Source organism: Caloenas nicobarica, chromosome 13, assembly GCF_036013445.1.
Source record: "Caloenas nicobarica isolate bCalNic1 chromosome 13, bCalNic1.hap1, whole genome shotgun sequence".
Classification (NCBI taxonomy): Eukaryota; Metazoa; Chordata; class Aves; order Columbiformes; family Columbidae; genus Caloenas; species Caloenas nicobarica.
In genome coordinates this window covers 7,399,369-7,419,678 of record NC_088257.1, presented here as the reverse complement: position 1 = coordinate 7,419,678, position 20,310 = coordinate 7,399,369, and the positions used below count along the sequence as shown (strand labels likewise).

The 20,310-nt window shown below is 55.3% G+C and overlaps 1 protein-coding gene across 1 annotated transcript; it reads left to right on the top strand.

Annotated features, from left to right (window-relative positions):
• The first annotated feature begins 4,861 nt into the window (after positions 1 to 4,861).
• CDX1 (caudal type homeobox 1) lies at positions 4,862 to 18,037 on the top strand. Its single transcript, XM_065644341.1, has 3 exons — positions 4,862 to 5,288; positions 17,484 to 17,629; positions 17,831 to 18,037. Exons 1-3 carry the CDS (start codon positions 4,862 to 4,864, stop codon positions 18,035 to 18,037), a joined length of 780 nt encoding a protein of 259 aa, XP_065500413.1.
• Positions 18,038 to 20,310: the final 2,273 nt, after the last annotated feature.

The following is a 20,310-nucleotide window of genomic DNA, read 5'->3' as shown; positions in this document are numbered from 1 at the left end:
CTGTCACAGGCTGGGTCAGGCAAGACGTGCTCAGGGCCCATCGGCTGCACAGCGAGCACCCAGCTCGGTGCAGGGGGAATCGCATCACCAACCCAGTGAGAGCAGGGGCCCCCCAGGTGCTGGAAGGCAATAAGAGGCAACAAGAGACGCCAGTGTGTGCCCCTGTCCCCAGTGCCCTCTTGAGGATAGTCCCATCATTTGTGGCATTTGCATTTTGTCAGGAAAGCTGATCTAGACCCCGCAGAGTGAAACAGAGCCCTGGGGAGGGGAGAGGGGGGCTGTACGACAGTGCCGGCAGCACATCGATTTGGGCTATCCTGGTCCAGCACCCACATCTCTGGGGACCAGCTCTGCAGAGCCCTCCTCAGCACAGGGACACAAGTGCCAGCAGAGATGTGGTTGAAGCACCTGGGAAAAGCCACAGGGCATGTGGGAGTCTACAGTGGGGCTGATGGAACAGGGGCAAGGCATTGTCCTCTGCAAGAGGGTTTCATCAAAAGGGTTGCCAGAGAGGAGGGGATACTTTCGGGGCATTCGGTGGGGTGGCTGTGCTTGCCCCATCCCTCTCTTGCTCCCTGGGATGTTGCTTCAAAGGCGTATGGCAGGAATGATGCAGAGGAGGTGTGCTCTGCTTTCCCTTTCTTCCTGCAGCAGGAGAGTGGCAGGAGAAGCTGGGGAATGGGAGGAAGATGTTGGCTGGGTGGGTGTGCACGGGTCCATGCAGCTCTGGGATGAGCTGGTCTGAGGCCACAGGTTTGCCTTTGGGAGCAGCAGGGGCTGGGGCGAGCAGAGTGGCCATGGGCCCATGCGGCTGCCAGGGAAGTGGTGGGGCAGGAGGAGTGAGGGAAGGCACCTACTCAGCCCTTTGTGGGCATCTCCCTGTCCTGCTGAATCACAGAATCACAGAATCACAGAATGTTAGGGATTGGAAGGGACCTCAAAAGATCATCTAGTCCAATCCCCCTGCCAGAGCAGGAAAACTTAGGTGAGGTTACACAGGAAGGCGTCCAGGCGGGTTTTGAATGTCTCCAGAGAAGGAGAATCCACAACCCCCCTGGGCAGCCTGTTCCAGTGTTCTGTCACCCTCACTGAGAAGAAGTTTCTTCTCACATTTAAGTGGAACCTCTTGTGTTCCAGCTTGGACCCATTACCCCTTGTCTTACTGTTGGTTGTCACCGAGAAGAGCCTAGCTCCATCCTCGTGACACCCACCCTTTATATATTTATAAACATTAATGAGGTCAAAAAACCATGGTGGGGGCTCAGAGCGAGCCAGGAGACAAGGCAGGACTTGGTTTCCTGGGGTGAGTGCCTTCCCCATGCGAGGAAGAGGTGGTGGGGTGGTGATCTCATCTGCAAATCTGCTCCATCTCTGATAGCTGCTTGAAGCCTGGCCCTGGGGACCTCCCGGCCCTCCCTTCTCCAGCCTCCTGCTTCCAGGAGATGGCATCACTCGATCATGGATAGCAGAGCCCAGCCCCAGGCAGCGGCTGGGGAACCCTGGCTGCTCTCCCCCTCCGCTGCATCCACCTCATTTCCAGCAGGAATCTCAGGTCTGGAGGACCAGAAGGAGCTCCCCAGGCTGCGTTTGGTGCTGGGGGTTTCTGGGGTGGATGGAGAGGGTACTGCCACCTCCACTTATCCAACTGGTGATGCCTGGGGGCTCTGGCAGCCCCTGACCTGCTCACTCATGAGACCCTGGTATGGGTGGCATCCTGGGGCACTGAGTGTCCCCAGCAGCACCCTTCAGCCCTGGTCTAGCAGCTGGGATGCTCCCTGGGGAGCACATGAAGGGAAGCCCAGCATAAACTTTGTGAACCGTAATCCCCACCAGCAATAAACAGGCCAAAGAAAAGGAAAAGAAGAAAGTTATAGTCAGAGGAACTTTATGGCCTAACTGTCTCCCCTGCCCCTGTCGTCCCACGCGGGGGAAGCTCACAGCACGGCTGTCAGGAGGCACCTGACGATGCTGCACCACACCGAGCCCTTCACCTGCTGCGGGGAGGATGCAGGTGTGGGGTCCTGCCCGCTGAGCCCTGACCCCAGTCCCCAGCAGCTGCCTGAGCCCTTGGCCATGGCTCCGACAGCTGGGAAAAGGGAAAAGGGGACCAGGGCTGCCCATCGCTGCCAGCTGGAAACAGCCAGCAGCAGGAATGATCCCAGCATCCCCTATCCCTGAAATGCAGCTGTCCCTGGGGTGGGACCCAGTGGCCACCTGCATCCCTCTGTACCTCCCACCGTCTGCTCAGGGGAGATTTTATTTTCTTGTTTTCTTTTTTCCCACCCCCTGAGCCACTGTCAATTTGCTGGCAGGAGGAGGAGTAGGAAGAGGATGGCCTTGGCTTTCTTGTCTAAACAAAGCCATGACAGTGTTGAGACCTTGGCAAAAAACCAGGATAGATGGGGTTATATGGTGCATCCATCAATCTGCACTGAGCATGAGCTGGGATCATCATCAGATGGATTGGTCACCTTTATCACGAGGCAGGGAGCTGGGACAAGGCTGGGTGAGGGGCAGGGGATGCTGGCGGGACAGGGAGGAGAGAATGGCCAAATCACTCACCTCTCATGGTACCTCTGGTCGTGCCAGGTCTCTGGAGGCAAATTTGGGGTGATGTCAGCTCTGGGGGTGATTTCCCATTGCTGGGATTTTATTCTGCTTCCATCTTGAAAGCCAGATCCCCTATCAGTTACTGTCCTCTTCGACCCCATCCTGACTCCCACCTCCTTGCAAGGGAGTGGATGTGGCATGAGTGTATCCAATGATATACAATATATGATATACAATATTTTCAATACAATATTTTCATCTGGAAATTGGACTGCAGCAACGGCATGAGGTGCCCAGGACTGATGCAGAGCTGCTGCTGGTCCACAACTCTGGGGTTGGGGTGGCTGCCCCGTTACGGTTCCAGCATGGCATGTGAGATTGCAGGGTGGGAATGGCAGCAGCCTGGCCTGTGAGATGGGTACAGCCGGCTTTTGCAAAGTCCACCTTGAGCAAACAGATGACAGCAGCGCTGCGGGGGCTTGGGGACACTCCGATCCCTCCAGACATGTGAGATTGCTCAGGGCGCCGTGGGGAGTGAGGGCTGGGGTGGCAGCGAGCGGGGCCCTGGGGAGCACCGGTGTCTGGGTGCTGTCCCCAACCCACCGGCTAATGCTGGGGACATCTGCCACCGGCTGCAGGAGGGGAAAAGCAAGAAATGGTCATGTACCAAATGCACTGAGCTCCTGGATTCAGGGAGGCTTTGCTGGTTTTGTTACCATTTTCCTTGTAACCCCACAAATCTGGGAAGCGACTCGACACTGGAAACACTTCCCAGGTTCATACCAGGAAAAAGCTCTGAAAATCTCCTGTTTTATTCTCTCCTCTTATTTTTATCCTAAATTTGTTTTTTTTTTCTTTTTTAAAAAAAATTTTTTCTTTTTTTTTGGTTTCCTCTGTATTATTTTTTTTCCTGTTTCTTATTGTCAAATTCCAGGATGTTTCTGTCCTGGGAGGGTAAGGAACAACCAGTCCTTGTCCTGCTCATGTTTCCAGCAGGAGAAGGGGCTGATATGGAGAAAAGGTCAGAGGTGGCCTTGGGGAGGTGACAAAACACCCTCCTGGAGCCTCTGCAGAGCTGTGCTTTGGTTTGAGGAGAAAAAGCCAGACTACAAAGGATAACTGTGACTAAGTGGTGGTGGCCAGTGCAGCCAGAGTGTGACACCAGTGGGGAGGGGGACGTTGGCTGGGAGGAGGCTCTTGGCTGAAGATGATGGGGATTTCTGTCCTGGATGACACAGAGCTGACCTGTGGTCCCTTGTCCCCCTCCAAAGCAGAGGTGTGTCTGTCCTGGCAGGTGACAAGTGTGCGATCTCTGCTGGGGGGTGTTTCTAGCTGGTGGCCACCTCCCACCTTGCAGGCAGAGGCACTGCACCAGGGTCCTGTTTCTGCCTGGTTTTCCCTATCAGAAAACATATGGGGATGGTTTCGCTTCTTTAAGAGGGAAAAGAGGTGAGAAACTCCTCTTGCTGCAGGGTCATGAGCCCCTTGGAGCCACGTGGGAGCCCAGGGGCTCCCCGTTGGGTGGGAGCATTCCCCCTGCACACAGCTGGCTCTGTCTGTCTGTCCATCCCACTCTCTGGGGCTGGGCTGAGCTTTGCTGGGGTTGGAGGGGTGGGTTTGGCCTCGGATGGAGTAGATTTAGGGGGACCTAGAGCCTCCTCTTCCCACCAGCCCCTCTTTTCCGAATGAGGCGGATGCTGCCACCGGGCCTGGGAAAGCACCACAGCGGAGCGAGGGTTTGGTGTCCCCCAACGTGGGGACAGGGCTGATGGCAGGCACAGCCCAGCTTGTCCCATGCCCAAAGATGACAAGGGCTCAGCCCAAGGCATCCTGCTTCTGGGGTACGGATGGCTGCAGGGACAGGGTGGGCACTCTCGGGGCATTCTGGTGGGTGACACCCTGGATGCCCTAATGTCCCCAAAGCCAGCTGCTACAAAGGGACCATGGCCAGTGGCATGGGGACAGCTGTGGGGTGGTGACAGAAGAGGGGACATGGGGTCTTCGGTGCTCCCCGAGGTCACCCACCACCTCAGCCACCCTGCAGCTGGGATGGGAGGTTTGAATTCACCCCCCTCGCCCTGCTGGGGTTCCTGCACTTTGAAATGCAAACCTGCCTTTCAATGCAAATGCTGCGAGAGGTTGGGCCCAATAAAAGCCCGTGGGCAGGGAGGTGCCTGGCCCTGGGACGCAGCTCCCCAAGGCGCCCAGGTGAGCGGCGGTGAAGGAGGGGCGGCCACCTCCCCGCCAAACCCAACCGGCCCACAGCCGGCGACACTGCGGTGCAGCATGTGCGCGGAGCCAGCCAGGGAAGATGTATGTAGGTTATCTTTTGGATAAGGACACCAACATGTATCCCAGCCCTGTCCGGCATCCCAGCCTCAACCTCAACACCCAGAATTATGTGCCGGGGCCACCCCAGTACACGGACTTCGCCAGCTACCACCATGTGCCAGGGATTAACAACGACCCGCACCACGGGCAGCCGGCGGCCGCCTGGGGCTCTCCCTACACCCCTGCCAAGGAGGACTGGCATTCCTACGGCACCGCCGCCGCGCCTTCCACCGCCAGCCCGGGGCAGTTTGGATTCAGCCCCCCAGATTTTAACTCCATCCAGCCCCCGGGCTCTGGACTCCTGCCTCCACCCATCAGCAGCTCGGTCCCCCAGCTCTCCCCTAATGCCCAGAGACGCACCCCGTATGAGTGGATGAGGCGCAGCATTCCCAGCACCAGCAGCAGCGGTAAGGAAACCCCCCAACACCGCACCCCTGCGCCTTCCTCTGTGCAGAGGATCCCTGGGCTTCACAACCTGAGGGGCTGGGTCCTGCTCCTGTGGCTCTCCTGGCAAGGGGACAGCATGCTTGGCCTGCCTTGGGCATGGCCCTGGACCCCAAAGAGCAGGGAGATCCCACTGCTGAGGTGGCAGGGGCTGAGATGGGCAGGGAGGGGACTGGCGTTGCTAGTAGCAGGGATTATATGGCTGGAAATTCGGTTTCCCTGGCCAGTCTCTATCCCTGCAGCCCTGCCCTCTCCTGCCACCACCACATAGGATGGGCAGAGCTGGAGACCCCTGGGGTCCCAGGGTCCCACCAGCCCCGAGGGGGTTGTGACGGGGTGTTTCGTGTGTGCACGGGGGAGCGTGTGGGTCTGCGGCTGCGAGCTGGTGTGCAGCTGCATGTGAGAGCCCATGTATGGGGCATGGAAATATGCGTGTGTAAGGTGCCTTATGCTGCATGCATGTGTAGTGTGTGCATATATGTGTGCAGGGAAGGTACCATATGTCTATACATGTGCAGGGAAGGTATCATATGTATATATGTGGAGAGAAGGTGCTGCATGTGCTATGTGTATGTCTGCAAGGTGTACACACAAGGTGCTATAGGCTCTGCGTGCGTGTGCAAGGTGCCATAAGCAGCATGTGTGCATGGGGCTTGCCGTATAGACCGTCAGTGAGAGCATACAGGGAATGCTGCAGGCTCACTGTGTGTGTGCAAGGTGGTGTGTGTTGAGAACAGTGCAAGGTGCAGTGAGTGTGTGCATGTGTGCTGTGTGTGCAAGGTGCAGTGTGTGTGTACGATGTGTGTGCAACGTGTGGTGTGACTGGGGACTGTGCCACGTGGAGGGTGCATGTGGGTGCTCCGGGTGTGACATGCCACGTGTGCGTGCACACAGCATGTGGGTGCTGTGCACTGCGTGAGTGGGTGTCCCCGCTCCTGTGCCTACCGCTGGCCTCGGCACTGAGTGGCCGTGCTGTCCCCCTAGTCCTGTCCCCTTGTCCCCGGGGTCCTGTCCCCACTGAACTCCTGACCTAGGGGTGGGGAGAGTGTTTGGGTGACCCCAGCCCCTTGCCCACACTGGCCGGGGGTGGCCCTGCTGCCCACTTCAAAGGCTATGGGCAGTTCCCCCCTTGGGGCCAGCCCAAATTGACAAGAGCTTCGCTTTGTCATGGAGATGGTGGCCGGCTCCTTTGGCAGCGAGGTGAGGTGCGGGGCCCTTTGTCCTGCCCTGCCCGCGCCCTTTCATCTTCCCCTCCAGGCTGCGATTGCTGCTGCCAGCCCAGCCCGGGCCCGTCCTGCCCACAGCAGGACCCCCTGCCCGCTGGGCTTGCCTGGACCCGTCACCCCGCTCCCTCTCCTGTGCTGGCCATGAGCTCTGCAGAGCACTGCTGGGGCCAAACTCGCTACTGGAGTGGCTCTGGGCGTCTCCCAGGGATGAGTTTGCTTTTGGTTACTGCTGCCCCATATCCCCAGGATCGGGGCCAGGGCTCCTAGTTTGCAAAGTGTCTTTAATTTTAGACTTGTTTCTGGCTCCCCACTGGCCAAGCCCCGTGCAAAGATCCTCGTGAAAGGGGCTCGTGTAGAGCTGCCTGGGGTCTCTTCCAGCATGGAAAATAGCTCCTCGTGTTCACCGGATCCGTGTGGCGGGGATGGGGATGGGGGCTGTCCCAGCAGGACCAGTGGCTGCGGTGGAGCAGGCAGAACGTCCCACCGAATGGAAAAAAACAGCTTCAGTCTGGAAAGAGGAGGGGAGAGGCAGGCTGGTATTTCCTGACCCATTTTAATCACTGAATATACCTATTTAGGAAAAATGCCTACCCTTGTACTCAGTGATGGGGACCCGGTGGTGTGCTGGGGCTGAGGCTTCGCTCTGCTCTGCAGTGGAAAGGGGATGTGATCCTGCAGGCCCCCCAATGCAGATGGGACCCTGCCACTTCTGCAGGTTTTGTAGGTCCGAATGTCTCAGTTTCATCTGAGGAGAGAGGTGGGAGGGAAAATTAATGAGGGGAGAAAGACAACAGCACACCTCTCCTCTGCATCAAGGGCATGGTTTTACACCCAGCAGAGGGGCCGAGATAAAGCAGGGGCTTGAAAGGGCCTTTGATTGAGTTAAATGACAATTGAGTTGATTGAATTCTGGAAAAATATCATTAGTTGCTTAGTTTGTATCTCTTAGATTAAATACATACAAAGGGACAAATAAATCAGCCTTGTTCCCCTTGCATGCAGCCGAGGAGCTGCCCCAGCCCAGCCCCAGCGATGCAGGGATGGGTGTTGGGGTGAAAGCCCCGTTCTTATGGTGCTTCCCCAGGTTGGATGACCAGCGAGGTCCCTTTATAAGGCACTTGCAGATTAAGGACCTGTCCTTGTGTCTCTGGCGGGTCCAAGCCCAGCACTGCTGGTGCCAAGCGGCTGCAGGATTTGGCCGCCATGGGACCATGTGCTGAGAGATGCTGGGATGCAGCCTGTGTTTTCCATGGCTGCCTTTAAATTTAAAAAAAAAAAAAGAAACAAAAAAGAAACCTTTCTCCATTCTCCATTGAGCTTGAAAGGGAGTGGGGCAGAGATGGTTTTGACATAGATAAGGGTGAAATTCTGGGATGAATTGTTTTATTGAAATCAATAAACTGGACTTTAATCAGTCTTGATTGATTAACTACCTATCTCACCGCAGTGGGAATAGGAAATGAATACACGGACTTTTTTGCTATAAATATCAACAGTTTCATTGTGAATGCTATAAATCATAATGCTTCAAAGGGTTGTAAATTAAGGTTCCCTTTCTGTCTTGCCTTGTATAAACAGCTCTTGGCCGCAGTTCGAAAGCTTTTGGGAAAGAGCTGTGTGGTGGTAAGAGAAAATGTTATGCAGAGAATATGAATGTGTTTGGGGCTTCTGCAAATGTGATCCAGAGCCTGAGAAAAATCACTGAGAAATCTCCTAGTGACTCACTGCAGAGTCAGGCTTTATAGGGGGATGATTTAAATATGTTGCTAAATACGTGTGTGCTTCACCCAGCTGAGCCAAGATAACCCTGCAGCAGAAAGGACTGCGACGCCAGAGTGTCGCTGGAAATCAGGGGTTAAAGGGAACCAAACTGGAAGATGTCCGCAGGCTTCACTTCTCTCTCCGATGTCACCTCTTTTTCTGCTCATAAAATCTTCATAAGCAGCGTGTCAGAGCCTCATGCTTCCTCCTTATTCACAATTATTTGCAAACTTCCCTGTGAATTGCACCCTGGCTCTATAAAAAGCTCATGAAGGCAGTCGAAACAGTGGCTGGCTGAACTTTGAAATTCACCCTCTGCTTGTTAGTTATGCAAATCCTCAGATACTGCCTCGGGTCTGGCTTTTAGGTCACTAATTGAGCCGTGGCCGCAGTGCTAAATATTGCAAGTGAAAGTCCCGTTGGGGCATCCCTTGGAATGTGCTCGAGGCTTTGTGTGGTGTCAGTGCCCGTGATGCCCGGGCAGGTTGTGGGGTGATGGAGAGCAAAGAGTGATGCTCCAAGCATGGGCATGCGGTGATTTGCTGGATGTGCAGTTTTCCATCTCAGTTTTCACTATTTCCAGCTCGATTTTCCAGCTCTACTTGTTCACCCCTAGTGAGGTACATGAAAGCTGGAAGGAAGAGTAAAAACCCGTTAGTGAAACAGAAACGTTTTCCCTGGACGGGCAGGGCACATGCTGTGCACAGTATATTTCAGGATGATGGTGGTGGCTGTAGAATAATGCATTTCCCTGGCCAGTCCTTGCATGGGAGACCCCTCTTCAGGACACAGTCACTCCCTGTGAGAAGTTTTGCTCCTCCAGGTCACTCCATGTGTGTATGTGTTGGGGCTCATCAGTCTTCTCCCCTTGAATTATTAACCCACAACCTGCTCCTGGCCCCAGCTGGGATTTATTGACCGCTTAGCCTGCTGGCCAAGGTACAGGCCTTTCAAACTTTCCTAAAATTGACTTTCCTTGAACAAAAAGGGCTTTCCTGGAGCACCGGCGGTACCTACGTGATGGGCTTGGCTGGCTAATACCCCGGGATTAGCAGAGGAACGCTTTAAACCTCTGGCCAATGGCAGATGTTTCCTACAGGGAACCCTTCAAGGACGCCCACGCCAGTGCTGTTAGCTTTGTGATCGATGGATAAGGGGCTGGATCCTTCCCCCTCACTGCCCCACAGTGAGGATAGGCTGAGCCCTATGGGGCTGCGAAGGGGGAGAGGATCCCTGGTACACCGCCGGCCCCCCCACCGCCTCACCATCCTCCTCCTCCTGCTGCAGCCCAGCCAAACCCAGCCAGGTGGCAGAGCCAGATGAGCTGGACCCAAGCTCAGTGCCGCGGGGCTGGCGTGAAGGTGACACTCTGAAACGGGCGGTTTCCAGCCCACTCGCCACGCCAGCGCTCCTCACCATCCCCTGCTGCTGTGGTCTTTGACCTGGCACGGGAGCCTGGCTGGTGACGCTCATCTCGGTGCTCGTAAAACCATGGGAGCAACTGAAGGAACCTGCCAGTTGCCAAAATAAAGGGTTGAATCACTGCAGGGCTGGGAAATGCTTGCCCCAACGCCCAGCCTCAGGCTGCTGCCCCTGAGATTAAAGCACCTCCTGTTGTGTTGCTCCATGTCCGAGAACATGGGGTTGTGTTGGGGAACCACCATCTCGCTGCAACCACCGGCAACCTGCTCCTCATCCCCTTGAGGTTTGCACCTCCTGGGAGGAAGAGGAGGCTTGCAGGAGGGCTGCCTTCACCCCACATATGTGGGTGTGTGTGCAGAGCCGGCAGCATCCCACGGTGCTGGCAGCACGGAGCGCAGCCAGGGCCGGTGCGTGCTCCCGCACACCGGTCTGCGCTCCCCAAATCCGGCTCTTTGCCCACGTGTTTCTGCCCCTCCCAGCAGCCGGGCTGTCCTGCACGGCTGTGCCAGGCACCAAACCCCAGCGTCTGCCTCCTGGCTCTGCCAGTCCCATAACATACAAAGATAATGAGGGTTCTGAAGCATCTTCTTTATGAGGAGAGACTGAAAGATCTGGGTCTGTTCAGCCTGGCGAAGGCTGAGAGGGGATCTCATCAACGTTTATAAATATCTCAAGGGTGGGTGTCAAGAAGATGGGACCAGACTCTTTTCAGTGGTGCCCAACAATAGGATGAGGGGCAATGGGCACAGACTGAAGCACAGAAAGCTCCATCTGAATATGAGGAAAAACTTCTTTCCTTTGAGGTGCCAGAGCCCTGGAACAGGCTGCCCAGAGAGGTTGTGGAGTCTCCTTCTCTGGAGACATTCAAACCCACCTGGACATGATCCTGTGTGACCTGCTCTGGTGACCCTGCTTTAGCAGGTGGGTTGGACTGGATGATCTCCAGAGGTCCCTTCCAGCCCCAAACCCTCTGTGATTCTGTGAATCTCCAGGCAAGCAATCCCCAGCCACACACACAGCAAAGCTGTGGGGCTTTTTTGGAAGCACAGAGCTCAATCCTCTGTGTTCAGGACACAAAAAATCAATCAGGACAAGTGATGTGGTTTTGTAAGTGAAACATAGACAGTGCACGATGTAATGAGCTGAATCAGGTTTTATTGCTAGTGGGTGCCCACAGGAGCACCACCATTTGTTCTGAAGTCTTTGGCACCAGGAAGAAATCTCCAGGTTGGGTCAGTGTCGGGCGAATAGCCATGCAAGGAGCTACCCTGGGTGCAGGGGGGTTGTTGGGCTCCTCGGAGGGGCACAAACGAGTCCTGCCTTCAGCCCCGCAGCTCTGAAATGCCTGTTTCTGCAACCTGGAGCAGAGCTGGGGAAGCCTTGGGAGGATCCGTTGGGTGAGGATTCATGCAGCATCCCCTCCCTCCACAGTACAGAGACATTAAATGTACGAGGCGGGGGGTGGCAGGGGTGGCTCCTCTCAACCAGTTTTTGACACCCGGCTGTTGTCTAAATCCGGCACCCTTTGGCAGAGGAATGATCTCAGGCAGGGATTTCAGGAAGAATTGCCCTCCAGAGGGATTCGTTTCTCACTGGCGGTGATGAAGGAAGCCACATGGCTCTGGTCCTTTGCCCCACGTCAGTCATCCCATCCATCACCCCTCTGCTTCCTGCAGTAGAGGAAAAATAGCTGACAATATTAAAGCATGCATGGAAGAGGAAGGCTTGTGAAAACCCTGATCTGCTGGTTCCCAGCACTCGGGGAGGATGGGGGGCTCAGGTTTATCCCCCCTCGTCGGCCATAGAGGAGCTTGGGTGCTTTGGGATTGGTTGCTGGAGCTGGAGGGAAAGGCAGGGAACACGCAAGTGTGGGGCAGGGGGGGAAAAAGGAGGGATTCGGGGGGCTCAGCCCCTGCCACTGTCAGTGCAGACTCTGGCATTCCCATTTCCAGTAGGTTTAGGGACAGTGAAATGAGCTGGGCTGTCTGTCCCAAGCGTCAGCATCACCTCTGCGCAACGCGGCTGCTCGGCAGAGGGAGCATTGACCCCTCTGCACAGAAGCAGCTGGAGCACATCTGGCTGCCAGACGGGGTGACTCCAGCCAGCCTAGAGGCTCCTGGGCATTGGGAGCTGAGCCCAGCCCTCTCCTGGGCTTGGGGTCTCTGTCATGGGGCATCGCTCTGCCAACAGCCCTCCTCTCTTTGCAGTGGGGGGTTTCCCCCCTGGAGCTGCAGGAGAACCAGGGGGTTAAGGTACGCAGGAGTCCCACCAGTGATCACAGCCCACAGTGCTGACCCTGGGACTCCACTTTGGTTTGCATCTGCTTCTGTGCCTCAGTTTCTCCAGGCGCAGCATTGCTGAAGCTATGCCGGGGGTGGGGAAAGTTTTCCTTGATGCTCTCCCTGGGGAGGAATGCCAAATCCTGATAAAGCACTGATTCCTTCCGGGATGGGAGGATTTTATCCCCTTTGCAAGTAGTTGCTGCTCATTCAGAATGAAGCAGCTTTATCATGGAGAGGAAGCACCCACCCCGGGTGGGGGACAGCCTTGCACCCTGTCTCACTGCACTTTAATTCCAGTGTGGACAAGTTCTTTCCCTGGTGCTCACTGGTGATGGGACTTTCACATCTGATGTTTTCCAGCATTAAAATATTGTAGTGCAGCCATCTAGCGTAGAACCAGGCACCCAGTACGGACAGATGTTGTTGTAGAAATGGAGTCAGAGCATCACCGGGAAGGTGAGACCACGCCATGCGGCTCTGGGAGCACGTTGCCCAGACTTTTCATGCCAGTCATGCGAGGAGCCGCTGTGCAGCAGGGCGTGCAGAGCCGCCGAGCCTCTGTTCCCCACACCAGCACCTCCCCTGCAAAGCAATGTGCAATGTGCCTGTGTCCCCAGGCCTCGGGGACCTCTGCAGCTGGGGCGCGACAGCCGGCACCGCAGTGGGCTCTCATCTCGGTGGCTCTGGTGAGTGCATTGGGGCTGTTGTACCCTGGCTGCTCTGATCAGAGCCCTGATGGCTGCGTAGTGGCTTCCCAGGGAGCTGCTGCTGCAATTTGGAGCTGCTTTGACCTGTGAAATAGAGACCTTTAGAAAAACGTGCAGGTTTATGCTTCTCGCTGCTGGCAGCCATGCTGCTCCCGCTGTGTCTCAGGGATGGGGATGGAGCCTGACCCCCTCTTAGCTGTGCTGGACACACCAGGCTGTGTGAGTTGCTCTGTGGAATTGGGGAAAAGACAAGCTCCGAAACACAGTGCTAGCTCTTGTTCCTTCATTACTTTCCACCGCCTCCCAGGGTGCCACTGCCACCCCACAGTCTTTTTTCCTCTCTGGTTTGGACCAACCCCTTCCCACCTTCCCCTATTCCCTTTGGGAATAAAGCTGCACAATGCCAGCCTCGAAATACCCTATCACCCTACAGCCTATCTGTTAGGGTGTTTGGGGCAGTTTCTTATTGAAAGCCATCCTTTGGGCAGGCCAGGGCTGGAGAGGGTGAATTACCCCCTCCCTGGCAGCCTCTGCCGTGGCCATGAAGACACAGAGCCTGGGGTGGTGGGCACAGGGATTTGGTTTTATTTTCCCTTCCCCTGCCAGGCTCTGGACCTGGTCCAGGGCAGGAGCACCAGCATCCCCGTCCCCAGGCAGGGCTGCTGCAGAGAATAGATCTGGGCTGGGGGTCAGGACCCATCCCCTCTCCTGTGTGTGGGTGCGTGTGCGTGCACACTCAGGAGTGCGTCCTTTGGGGTTTGCACAGCACATTAAAGCTATTCCCTTATCTAATCACGGCTCAGGTGAGTGCTATTAGGGTTATACATTAACATCGGTAACGATACCCTCTCCCCGTGCAGCCATTGGCCCTGCCTTGATCCCAAAGCCGAAACCATTCCCACTTGCCCCACGAATGGCTCCTTTTGCCTGCCCGAGCAGTACCTTTGCCTGGTGTTTTGGGGACAAGCAGAAGGGACTTTAAATGCATAGCAGGGCTGGGAGGGACTAGCAGCTGTGCATCACCAGCACCCCCTTTGCACCCCGTGCACCCCATTCGCACAGCAGCTCCGGGCTGTCCCGGCCCCATCCACCTCGGAAGGGCTTCACTGGAAATGCAGGAGCAGCTCCATCCCTCTTCCATCCCTCTGCTTGGTTGCGCTCCCCGCTGCAGCACCAGGGTTTCCCCATAGGTACGAGGGGTTCCCATAAGGAACTGGGCTGGTTCATCCCAAATTTCCTCTTTCCTTTCACAAAGCCATAAAAAGTCTCCAGGAGAGAGCTAAGTGTAACCCAGCATTCATATTCAAGGCAGTCGAATTATTCATTGTCAATAGTATTTCTTGCGAATCCCTTTCTTTTCCTTGTGAATCACCCACGATACATTCCCGAATTCGGCAAACATCACCAAAACCAGCAATTATTTGAGATAAATAACTTTTCATATCTGGCTTGGTGGTGAGCCCTCTGCTTTGAGGCCCTGCTACCTGATTGTGGGCAGTGAGAGACTGATGCCCTGCTCAGATGGCAGCTGCTTGCTGGTGTCTGCCAGACCTGAGGCAGAGCAGAGGCTTCATGAAGGATGAATGGTGAAGAGGGAATAACAAAGAACAAGCCATGATGGATCTATTTACAGCTGCAGCAGGAAATAATAATTCTTGCTGAAATTCGTGGCATATGTGGTATTCACAAACCGCCTTATTTCTTTATTCTTTCACTTTTTTTTTTTACTTTATCTGTCAGTTCATTTGCTTTCCAGCTGTTTTTTCTCCAAGCAGTGGTATTCAAATAGCAATATCACAAATAAGATAATTTAAAAATCATTATCTCTTCAGAAAGGTTTTTGCTTTCAAAAAAGAAAAAAAATAATATGAGAAAGAGAAGAACTTGTAGGAGTCCCTGAGCCTGGAGCAGAGACAGAGGGAGCCCGGTTTCTCATGGAGCTGCTAAACCCTGCATAAATCTCTGCCGGTGCCTCTGGTTTATTCTGTAACTCCCTGGGAATCGCTGTGTTTGCAGATTCCGCATGGGTCCCTCCTGCGCTGGGATGCACAAGTCCTTCTTGTGCTGATGAACCCTTTGCCTGCAGGGTGACGAGAGGAGGCAGTGACCCCCTGGGAAGGGCAGAGGTCCCATGGGACAGTGAGGGGAGAGCGTGGGAGAGTGTCCCGCGTGGGACAGATGCCCCTGGCACCGCTCCAGCCCCGCGCTGTGCCAGAGAGGAGACCAACACCCAGCAACGCTGCCGTAGCTGAATGCTGTGCTTCAGCCTTGTGTCTGCAGCCATCGCCATACACATCTTACTCAGTCAAATTACCTTTTTTACCCCACTTTTATCTGCAGAGTCACGCTATGTGGCCAGAGGCAGGTTTGCTCTCAGCGGTGGTAAGGAGGGATTCGCTGGGCTCCCTGCTCTCTAAAGCAATGACCAAATTCATCACACCCCTCAAATACCAGGCAGTGGCAAAAAACCAGCCCTGGTCCTGGTAGGTTTGGTTTCGGTTCCCTTGTGTCTGCCCTCCCCTGCAGATCACTGGAGACCTTCAGTGCTGGTTGGGGAACATGCTGGGACCCTTGGCCATCCCGTACAGCCCCTGGCATCACCTCGCTCGTGTCATGCTGAGCCCATGTCAGCACCTACTGCCAGGAGCAAAGAGGGGAGGACACAGAGAGTGACACAGTCATGGAAATCAGGCACTAAATTGAATTTCAGGGCTGCTGCTTTTGTGCCTGGGAGCATTAGGGTCAAGTCCCACCCCTCCTGTGCCCACCCCGGCTCCCACATGCGCCCAGAGGTGCACACACACACACTCATGCATTTCTGCACCTGGTTTGCTCAGTGACCAACGGCAGCAGCTGCACCTTTACCAGCTCTTGCTTATTTAGTAGAAAAACAGCTGCCTTTTGGCATCCCACAGGATGCGGCAAGGGAAATTACCTTGAGGGAGCCCCTGTCCCACTCACAGCGTACCATGGCCGGGGTTTGTCCTGTCTCCAATGCTCTTTTACATTTACCCTTCAGCATCAGAGGTGGCTTAGGAAAGTCCCTGTCTTCTTGCAATGGGGAAGCAGGGGAGAGACACCCTTAAAAATAAAATTGAGTTGTTTGAGAAACAGATTTGCAGCCTGATGGTTGGGGGTTTGCTGTGTGGAAATCCTCTATTGTCTGGTTAGGGTTGAGTCCACCCTGGAGTCTCTGAAGCACAGTTTTGCTCTGCACCAACCAAACTCCTGCTTCCACCAGGATGGTCACAATTTAATAATATTGCTGAGATATCTAGATGTCCATCAGATTCGGCTCAAACTGACAGATGTGCCAAGGACTTGTTAGGGGGAATGGATGAACAGGATGGCAGTCACACAAAGATCCCGTTTCCTAGGGGAATCATGCTGCAGGCAAGGGTATATGGGTTGCTGGGTCACTAGAAATACCTCCCTGCATCTCTGTGGCAGTGATGGGCAGTATCTTGCCCATGCTGGCACACCCAGGGCAGCCCCAGGGAAATCCACAGAGCTGTTCTGGGCTTGCTCCTGCCCCTCAGCAGCAGAAATTAAGAAGATGCACAAATGTGTCTGCCAGGCAAACAAATGGTCGTGTTCCCAGTCGGAAGGACAGTAGCTGCTCAGCTGAACACACAACTTCGTCCGTCCCTATGCCCTGGAACAGGAATTTGTTATTTCGGGTGGAGAAGCAAATATTCACAGCTGTGTTTATTCCCCACCCGTGGGCTCTTCTGCAGAGGAAAGCATCAGGGACTTGTCAGCAAACTGCCAGGCATGAGCATCCTTCCTCGAAGTGCCACTCGCATCCCCCGGCGCAGGCAGAGTTCAAGCCGCTGGCTCCTGCTCCACCACTCGCCCTGTGTGTGTGCAGATTGACGAAGGAGCTAATGGAGAAGTCTGCTGGGCTATTTGTGACTGTATTTTTTGGCTAGAAAGCAGCAGGTGACATTTGCAGTCCCATCGGATGTGCATCCATGTGCATGGAGATATGGGGCTCCATGGCCCTGTGTTCTGTCCAGATCTGGGGGGACCCAGGGCAAGATTTGGGCTGGCATCAGCCAAGCACTGCTGGCCCATGGAGCCAGTTCCCAAGAGTGATTGGGCACCATGTGGGCTTTCTCCAGAGCATCTTTAAAGACTGCCCCAAATGAATAAGTGCTGCCCTTCATCTTAGCTTGGTGTGGCGAGGAGGAAAATAACGCTCTTGGTGACAGAGAAATGCTGTCATCCTTGGGTTTTCCATCTTGCGCCTGTCCTGACCTGAGTGCCTGCAAGTGATTGCACCTTGGGTTTGGGCTTCGTGGCAAAGAGCTGGGCTTCCCTCAGTCCTCCCAGGCTGTAATTTTTCAGGCAGCTTTTCCTCAGCCCACCGCAGCGCTTGCAGCTCTGCTCCTCTTAGTCCATCTTCTCAAGATGCCTCTGAATCCCTCTTGCTCTTTCCACCAAGCAATTTCATAGAATCACAGAACCATTTCGGTTGGAAAGAGACCCTTAAGATCATCAAGTCCAACTATAACCTAAATCTAGCTCTAAACCATGTGCAGTGCCCAGGTGCTCTCCAACATGAAGAAACACCCTGATGCTACCCAGGATGTGCATTAAATGTAGTAGGACCCTCACAGCTTCTCCTAGTAGGACCCTCACAGCTTCTCCTGAGATCTCCACAAGCACCTGTATAGCTCCTCCATCCTCTTGGGGATGCTCCTACCCCTCCACCGCTCCTCTCCATCCCCTTTCACTCCCTCTGTTCTCTCTGACAGGCAAGACAAGGACAAAAGACAAGTACCGGGTGGTCTACACAGACCACCAGCGCCTGGAGCTGGAGAAGGAATTTCACTACAGCCGCTACATCACCATCCGCCGCAAGGCCGAGCTGGCCGCTGCCCTCGGGCTCACCGAACGGCAGGTCAGTGCTGTGGTGTCCCAGGAAAACCCACGTCCCAGGTGGAGATGGGGTTGGAGAGGGGAAGGGCTGCAGCCCAAGCAGGCAGAGGTGGATTCACCTTGCTCCACGTCTTCACCTTCTCTTCCAAACCCCAGGATGCTCTCCCTGCCCCAAGGGTTGTCATCCTCAGCTGCATCCGTCACTGTCTTTGTCTTTCTGCAGGTGAAAATCTGGTTTCAAAATCGGAGGGCGAAGGAGAGGAAGGTGAACAAGAAGAAGATGCAGCAGCAAAGCCAGCCCACCAGCACCACCACGCCTACCCCGCCGGCTGTCGGCACGCCAGGACCCATCGGAGGCCTCTGCAGCAGCAGCACCCCAAACCTCGTCTCCTCATCTCCCCTGACAATCAAGGAGGAGTTCATGCCTTAGCCCCCTTTACCAGCTACAGACACCAAGAGATAAGCACTATGCAGCAGAGCTCAGGCGGTCCGTGTGCTCTGAAGAGTGACAGCCCCTTCCCAAAGACACGATGGTCCCTGGCTGAACCAACGGAGCAGCCAGTGAAGCTGGGCAAGGTGGCACCAGCACCTTCCCAAGGGGCTGGTGAGCTCTCCCCTGCGTAAATACCATAGGTTAGGTCGTATTGCTCACCTGTAGGAAACACACACCGGTCTGGTCTCTGGTATTTGCTACCCAGAGCAAGGTCCTTAATGTCAGCAGAAGGAAGGGAGTGGTGGTGGAGGATGGCTCGCCTATGGTGCTTCAGGTGGAGCCGATAGGACACTTCCTTCAGTTCTCCTGGAGATCCTGCTGCCTGGTTCTTTTGGGGGTAATCTGAACAAGACTGAATTAGAAAACAGACCTAGCTGGACTCAAGACAAAAGAGATTTCTGCTGAGCTGGTCTCCTGGATCTGCTGTGCCGGGAAGGGGGTGCCAAAGGCAGAGTGAGCTGGGCTGTGGGAGCCAGGCAGGACCCTCAGCCTCAGGACAGGGTGCAAGAACCCGCCCCAGGCCATCCAAAACGACCGATATCGTGAGAGATTTGTGTTCTCCTCCAAGGGAGCGCAGCCACCGTGGGTGCCAGGAGCTGCTGCAGGGACAGGCAGGGGCTGTCTCAGGCAGAGGAGGGGCTGGCACGTGCCCTGGTGTTGGGTGATGGACAAGTGGTTTCCAGAAAGACAGAGGAGTGGGTTTTTCCTGTTTTCTTCAAAACCCGAAGGACTTCAGGTTTTTCTCTCCCTGTCTCTCCCCTCCTCCATGCACGGCACCACCTGCTGTGTGTCCTAGGCCAGTACCTGATACCCCTCTTTTCCTGCTGGGGATCTGCAGTTGAAATGTCCCTTCACCCTGCTGAGTCCTGACCACTCTACTGGCCTGGGTTTCCGAATCCCAAAGGCCAACAGGGCATGGCTGGGACACGGGAGAGTGCACGTCTCCTGCTTGGGGCTGCGCTGGGTGGTCCTGAGCTGCAGCTTCCCAAAACCAAGAAAGGGATGAGGGTGCACAGGCCTCATGTGGCAGCTCACATGGCCGTTACCAGAGCCATTTCTCCGAGCTCCAGAACAGCGGAGCAGCAGACATGTCCCCCGCTGCTCGCAAAGCGCCCGGCTGAGCCCTCTCATCGTACCCAACACCGCTCGTGCATCGCATCCCTCAGCTACTCTGTCCACCGCCAGCCTCACACTGCTCTCAGCCCCTCCTGGCCCAGAAAACAAGGTACTCAGGCAGGCTGCAGCTTTTGCAAGAAGGTCCCTGCCATCCCATTGCACCCATAGCACTGCTCCAGCTCTGGTAGGATTTGGGTCTCCCTCCCACAGGGGCCAGTGACACCGCCCTGGCCACCACTGCCAGCTGCACTTGGTGTTGAAGACGAGTGTTTGCATTGGCTCAGGACTTTGGCTCAGTTTTTGTGTATATAAGGCAGAACTGGTTTTCCTTTTTATTTTTTAGACATCACTGGAAATAAAAGCGAGCAGGAATCCTGCACAATCCTGTTGCTGTCTCTTCCCAGCCTGCAGTGCTGCAGCAGGGGAGGGATGCCCGCTCCAGGATCGCACCGGTGCCGATGTCCCTGGGCACAGCCAGGGTTGGGGACAAGGGGTCCTGCCCAGCCCCACCAAAAAGTGCACACACAGATGTCTCGATGAGGCAGCCTTGCCCCTGTAACATGCAGCATGCCCATCCCACAGGGGCATTGCCAGGGGTGACACGTCCCACACCGTGCGCAGAACAGCCACATCCCATCCCTTTGGCACCAAGAGGGCTGGTCGTGCCAGGCGACACGGTGGCTGCAAACTGAGGGCAGTTGAGGAAAAGGTGAGGCTGGGCTTGGGCTAGCAGAGGCCAAAGAACAAGGCCAGCTGCTTACCGATGTGGCCACCTCCCATTGGCGTCTCCTGGCCTCTAATCTTGTTTTATGGCTGTTGATGGGATGAATATCCTCCTTGTCCAAGAAGAGTAAACAGAGAATGAGGATGTGAGATAGCGCCTGGGACAGCTGGCATCAGTGCCCAACGCTCTCCTCTCTCCTTCCCAGCCGTGTCCCTCTGGTCCTGTAGGGCACCGAGCAAGAGGCTGCTCTCAAATCCATTCCCAAAGCAGCTCCTCCAGCCCCAAAATATGCCAAGTGTTCCCTGGGAAGAGGTGAGAACATGTGTACTGAGGTGCCCACGCAAGGCAGGTGGCTGTGGAGGGACACTTG